This window comes from Castanea sativa, chromosome 8 (assembly GCF_040712315.1).
Source record: "Castanea sativa cultivar Marrone di Chiusa Pesio chromosome 8, ASM4071231v1".
NCBI lineage: Eukaryota > Viridiplantae > Streptophyta > Magnoliopsida > Fagales > Fagaceae > Castanea > Castanea sativa.
This window is the reverse complement of record NC_134020.1, coordinates 47,831,129-47,837,338: the sequence shown is the minus strand read 5'-3', so window position 1 is coordinate 47,837,338 and position 6,210 is coordinate 47,831,129. Positions and strand designations below refer to the sequence as shown.

Below are 6,210 nucleotides of genomic sequence, written 5' to 3'. Positions count from 1 at the left end.
GTCAAGCTAATCAGGTTTAGTTTCAAATGGGGCTTCCAAATTGAGAGAAACATGCTCACTCAGCTCCTCGTTGAATCTTCATTGGCCACCCTCACTCCTTCCTGAACAGGTAGCTTTCAAAGAGAAGTTCTTTTGCAAACAATGACCACTGATGTTATCTCAAGTTGAAAAACCAGGTTTACCATTACGGTACGGTACCACAATTTCCCTAGACAATAATCTTATGTCATGGCCTTCATGGATCAACTCCCTACCAATTTCCCTAGACAATAATCTTATGTCATGGCCCTCATGGATCAACTCCCAAGTTGAGCAACGTCGCAAAATCGACTGAAATTATTTATCTAGATCATCGCTCGGATTATTTGGGATGCTGCAACGTCCGCTACAAATGATGATGTTAGTCCTGTAGGCATTGCTCACCAAAGACAAAGACACAATGATGGGCTTGTTGGCGATTGCTGTCAGAAAATGGGCTAGTGGAGAAATATAAGTACTCTTTTATCTTAAAGTGAAATTGAGAGGATCTTGTTCCAAATGTGAGGGGTAAAAATGTTTAAGACACAGTACAAAACATTGGCATGAGGATCCGAAGTTGGGGTGAAAAAATAACAACAATTCTATCAAGACAAGCTCATCAAGTGACTTAATCAGGGTTGTACAAATAAGACTATCATGACCCCTCTATTCAAAAAGTCGGTCAAACCACAGTTAATCAATATCTATAAATTAACTCTAGACAGCAAAATTCAAAAAACTGTTCTCCATTAGTAATCACTTAAATCTTCGTTAGTAATTAGGGATGACAATGGGGCGTGGCCGAAGGATGGGATCTTCGTCCCCGCCCCGCATGACGGGGAAAACTTTCTCACCCCATCCCCGCCCCTTGGGGCCCCGTCAAGCCCCACCTCCACTCTATAAACTCTACTTTTTGTTAATTTGCCCTACAATTAATACAATTTTTTTAATCTTATTTCATTAATAAAAATATACTTGAAATTACCACTAAATTTAACTCATCAAATCAAATCAATTTTTTGAAAAAATTGAATAATATATCCAAGTGTTTAATAAGACAATAAAATAAAATAAAAAAATCTCATAGTATAACACATAACAAAATAAAGGCAAAGAACTACATTGGATATAATAAAATAAACTAATATTGATATGTTATTTAAATAGTAAGGTTTTAGAGTATAAAAAATTTACAATTACAACTATTAGCAACGCGGGCAGGAACGAGGAGGGGCGGGGAGAGGCAGGGTGAGTCTAAAAAGTTTAAACCCATCCCTGCCCCGCCCCGTGGTGCGGGCCTAAAATCTTGTCCCATCCCCGCCCTATCACCTTTGTAAGGCGGGGAAAACCCGCGCGGGGCAAAGCGAGGAGGGGCAACTTAAGTGGGGCGAGACAAAATTGTCATCCCTATTAGTAATCTCTCAAAATGACTTCATAAATCTTTTGAAAAGGTATGCCCGTGTAAATATCCTCAAATTATTTTTTCCCCTCTACAAATAAAAACACGAAGTCTAATTTAAGCATCAAAGCATGGGTAATTGGTACAACACTAGTGCCCTTTGGTTGGCTCTTGTTATAGGTATCCATTATTCATGTTAATCATGCAACCATATTATTCATCGATTAACATCTATTGTAGGAGCAAGGATAATTTTCTTATGAAAAAATTGTTGTATGGGTCAAACTCGATTAATGGACACTCGGCAGAACATTATCACGCAAAGCAACCAAAATGATCCATCGAGAGTAGTTACATTGGTACAACAAGTGAGAAATGTGACACAAAATGTACATCAACCGGTACAACAAAACTGATACTCAATTAAGAGATTTCTCTCTCATGACGGTCCATTTTCGCATAACATCAACAAAGGAGAACATGATACATAGTAAAAGAATGATGAGTTAAAAACTCGTCATGATAAAGCCAAGAGCCAAACAAAGAATTGATCATACAAAATGTTATGTCAATTGATAAATTAATTGCATAAGTAGACTAATGAGCTAGAGATGTTTGCATACTAAGACGTGCAATTTAAAAAAATAAAATAAAATAAAAAATTTATGCCAAGTTAGACAAGCTATGAAAAGGGAAGACTCTTGCAGTTGTGGAGACTTGGTATAAAAACATATATACATTTCATTCCTGACATAAGTAACCCTTACCACCAAAATTTAAAATGCCATGATTGCAGGGCCTTTTTTTGTGTGGTTGAGATGCTAAAATAGTTTTTGAGTTATTTTAGCATCTTTATTGTAAGTGCTCTTAGAAGCGTTTAATTGTACTAATAACCCTTTTGACCACTTGGAAATATGTAAGACACTAATCCATCTACCTGATATTTCAAACAAGATCATGTGTAGAGTAGAGCTTTCTTGACTAAACTAAAAGGTTCAACAAAAATATGGTTCAATGTGTTGAAAGCCTATTCTTTGCTAAGATTAGCAAATTATTTGTGAGTCACTTCATTGTTGGGTGGAGACTGGAGACACATGAGGCCAACTACTTACCTCGTAAATGTTAACCAAAATAAGGGATTACGTGGTTAAGCCATTAAGTAACAATTTGATTTTTTAGTAATTATAAATTTTACATGATATAATAAAGTTTAAAATCTCATTTTACATCGCTTTAAAAAATCTAATTTTACTTAATTAAAGATACATTAGTTAAAGGAGAAAAGTAATTAATTTTAAACAAGAAAGACATTAGTAAACCGAAGAAAAATGATATGATTTTTATTTATTTTTACAATAAAAGGAACTAATATATATTATGAAAGAGTTATTTTTGTTAGAATTGATAGAGTTTCAACTTTATGGATTATGGAGCTCCAGAGACAGTCAACCGGGTAGATTCTTGGTCCCTGCTTCACCATCTCAACACCCAATATGACTTGTCGTGGGTCTATATTAGCGATTTCAATGAAATCACAAGATTGGAAGAGAAGTCTGGGGGTGTTTTAAGGCCTGATAAGCAAATGCAAGACTTTAGAGATTGTCTTGATTTTTGTGGTTTAAAGGACATCGAGTTTACTAGTCTGTCGTTCACCTGGTGTAATAATAGATTTGATGGTCCTTTAGTGTGGGTCAGGTTGGATAGAGCCATTGCCTCAACTGAGTGGATGATCGAGTTCCCATCTGTTCGCTTGCATCATCTGTCCGGATTCTCTTCAAACCATAAGCCTATTTGGCTCTGCTCTAATGATGTGCACTGTCGGTTTTATCACCCCCAAAGGCCCTTCAGCTTCGAAGAGATGTGGATAAAGGATGAGAGGTGTGAAGGGGTGGTCCATGCCGCTTGGGCCTTGAGGCTGGAGGGTGACCCTATGAGGAAAGTCCTGCAAAAGGTGAGTAATTGTCAAACCCAATTGAAATCCTGAAATAAGAATGTGTTTGGTAATATTAGATTATCTCTAGCTCGCAAAAGAAAATTGTTGGCTAAGGCGGAGTCTGACGCTATTACAAGGCAAGGCACCAGTCAGGTCAAAGAACTCAAGGAGGAAATTAATAAATTGATGGACTTAGAAGATTGTGTGTGGAATCAGAGAGCAAAAACAGACTGGCTCCGATATGGTGACCAGAATTCAAAATACTTCCATTGCCATGCAACTAAAAGGAGCGAGAGAAATTTCATTTTAGGCCTTAAAGATGACCACGATCTCTATGTGGTGGATGAGGATAGAATTGGTGATTTGCTTAATAGTTTCTACTCTTCTTTATTTTCCTTTTCAAGCCCCACTGTGTTTGATGAAGTTCTTAAAGGTGTGGAGACTCACGTTACTCAGGAAATGAATGAGGAATTGATCCGATCCTTTGAGGCCTCTAACGTTCAAGCAGCTCTCTCGCAAATGAAAGCCAATACAACCCCTGGCCCAGATGGACTTCCTCCCCTATTCTACAAACAATATTGGTCAAAATTTGGCTCTGATGTCTCTGATGTAGTCCTGGATGTACTAAATTCAGGTATACTCCCTCAAGACCTCAATCACACTTTCCTTACCTTTATTCCTAAGAATAAAATTCTGAGGCAGGTAACGGATTTTAGGCCAATTAGTTTGAGTAATGTGTTATATAAGCTTATTGCGAAGGTGCTTGCTAATCATTTGAAAAAATTTATTCCTCAGTTGATTTCGAAAACCCAGAGCATTTTCTTAACAGGTCGTCTTATAACTGATAATATTTTGATAGTTCATGAGATCCTACACTACTGAAGGCCAAGCAAACTAGTAAGATGGGGCTGATGGCTTTGAAGCTCAATATGAGCAAAGCTTTCGACCGTGTTGAATGAGTTTTCTTGGAAAAAATCATGGCAAAAATGGGTTTCAACAGTAGATGGATTTCACTTACTCTATCCTTCTAAATGGGAAACCATATTGGCTTATTTCACCACTGAGGGGCCTCCGCCAAGGTGACCCTCTGTCACCATATCTGTTCTTGCTAGTCATTGAAGGGCTGCATGGGCTCCTGAAGAAAGCTGAAAATAAGGGCAGTTTAAGAGGTGTCTCCCTTTGCCGACTGGCCCCCGGATATCTCATTTGATATTTGTTGATGATAGCCTCATCCTCTGTAGAGCCACCATCTCAGAATGCCAAAAAATCCAATCAATCCTTCAAATTTATGAAAATGCTTCGTGCCAAAATATCAACGGGGGTAAGACCGATCTGTTCTTGAGCTCTAATATGTCAGCTTAGACTCAAGAAGAAATTAAAGTTCTCTTGGTTGTCCCAGCTATCCAAAGGTATGAGCTGTACTCGGGCCACCCTTTGGTTGGGCTAAAAGGAAATCATTTAGTATGGTAAAGGAGAGAATTTGGAAGAAGCTAAAAGGTTGGAAAGAAAAGTTATTGTCTCAAGCTGGCGGAGAGATCTTGATTAAGGCAATGGTCCAGGAGATCTCCACCTATACCATGTCGTGCTTCAAACTTCCGAAAAGGCTTATCAACGAAATTGAAGCCTTGATTAGGAAATTTTGGTGGGGTTATAGTGGGGAACAAAAACAAATCCATTGGGTCAATTGGGAGAAACTATGCCTCCTAAAAAGCAAATGGGGGATGGGCTTTAGAGAGCTAAGCAGATTTAATGACTCCTTCCTCGCTAAGTAAGTGTGGTGTCTAATGAACGATGAAGAGTCTCTGTTTCATAGGGTCTTTAAGGAAAATTTTTTCCGAATTGCTCAATTATGGAGGCAAATAGCTAAAGCAAAAGGTCTTACGCATGGAAGAGCATAGCCCAAGCCAAATGGGTTATTGAATTGGGCTCGGTTTGGAGTGTTGGGGATGGTAAGTCCATAAAGGCAAGAGGTGATAAATGGTTACCAAGCCTCCACTGCAGTTGTGTTGTTTCCCGGCCCTTTTCCCTCAACCAGACTCAAATGTTAGTGCCTTAATTGATGAAGAGTCCCACTCATGGAACACGAACTTGATTCAGCAAGAATTCCTAGCACATGAAGCTAGAATCATTTCTGGTATCCCCTTGAGCATTCACAACCTCCCATATAAGCAGGTTTGGTTTCCCTCAAACTAGGGTGTGTTTACCACTCACAATGCATATAAACTATTATCTTTGTCTGAGAGACTGTCCCTCCCAAATTGTTCAAACCCTGGAAGGCGTAGGCAATTGTGGAATGGAATTTGGTCTTTACAGGTACCTCTCAAGATTAAGCATCTAATGTGGAAGGCAGCAAACGAGGCAATCCCAACTTTATACAATCTGTGGAGACGTCAAGTGGTCCAATCAGTTTCTTGCCCTGGTTCTAAATCTGCTTGTGAAGATACTATCCACACATTGTAGGGCTGCCCTACTCTCAGGATCATTTGGGAAGCTGATGAGATGAGTAAAAAACTACTCAAATATAAGTCTACCAAATTTGCGGACCTGTTGGAAATGGTTTTCAGGGTTAAAGGTAGCCAGGATATGGACCTTCTGGCTGTGATCTTCTGGATGATATAGGAGAAAAGAAATTTTGACCGCATAAGGGGCAGCTCTTACAGCCATCAGGACAATTGCCTCAGGGCCCTGCGGTTCCTCCATGATTTCTCAGTAGCCCAATTACCTCACCAAATCCATCATCTTCCTGTTCTAGCCTGTAGGGTTAGGTGGATCCCTCCAATTTTCCCGCTTTACAAGGTGAATTTTGATGGGGCGATCTTCAAAGAAATAGGGGCTACTGGTTTGGGAGTGGTCATTTGAG

General features: G+C 39.1%; 1 protein-coding gene across 1 annotated transcript; it reads left to right on the top strand.

Annotated features, from left to right (window-relative positions):
* The first annotated feature begins 2,837 nt into the window (after window positions 1–2,837).
* LOC142606449 (uncharacterized) lies at window positions 2,838–5,969 on the top strand. The gene is made up of 4 exons (XM_075777798.1): window positions 2,838–3,295; window positions 3,428–3,984; window positions 5,386–5,522; window positions 5,811–5,969. Exons 1-4 carry the CDS (start codon window positions 2,838–2,840, stop codon window positions 5,967–5,969), a joined length of 1,311 nt encoding a protein of 436 aa, XP_075633913.1.
* The last annotated feature ends 241 nt before the right edge of the window (window positions 5,970–6,210 follow it).

Coding starts and splice junctions, on each gene's coding strand:
- LOC142606449 (XM_075777798.1), top strand. CDS start 2,838: ATGGATTATGGAGCTCCAGAGACAGTCAACCGGGTAGATTCTTGGTCC. Junction 3,985..5,385: donor CCTGGATGTACTAAATTCAG/GTATACTCCCTC, acceptor TCCCTCAACCAG/ACTCAAATGTTAGTGCCTTA. Junction 5,523..5,810: donor ACAACCTCCCATATAAGCAG/GTTTGGTTTCCC, acceptor CACACATTGTAG/GGCTGCCCTACTCTCAGGAT.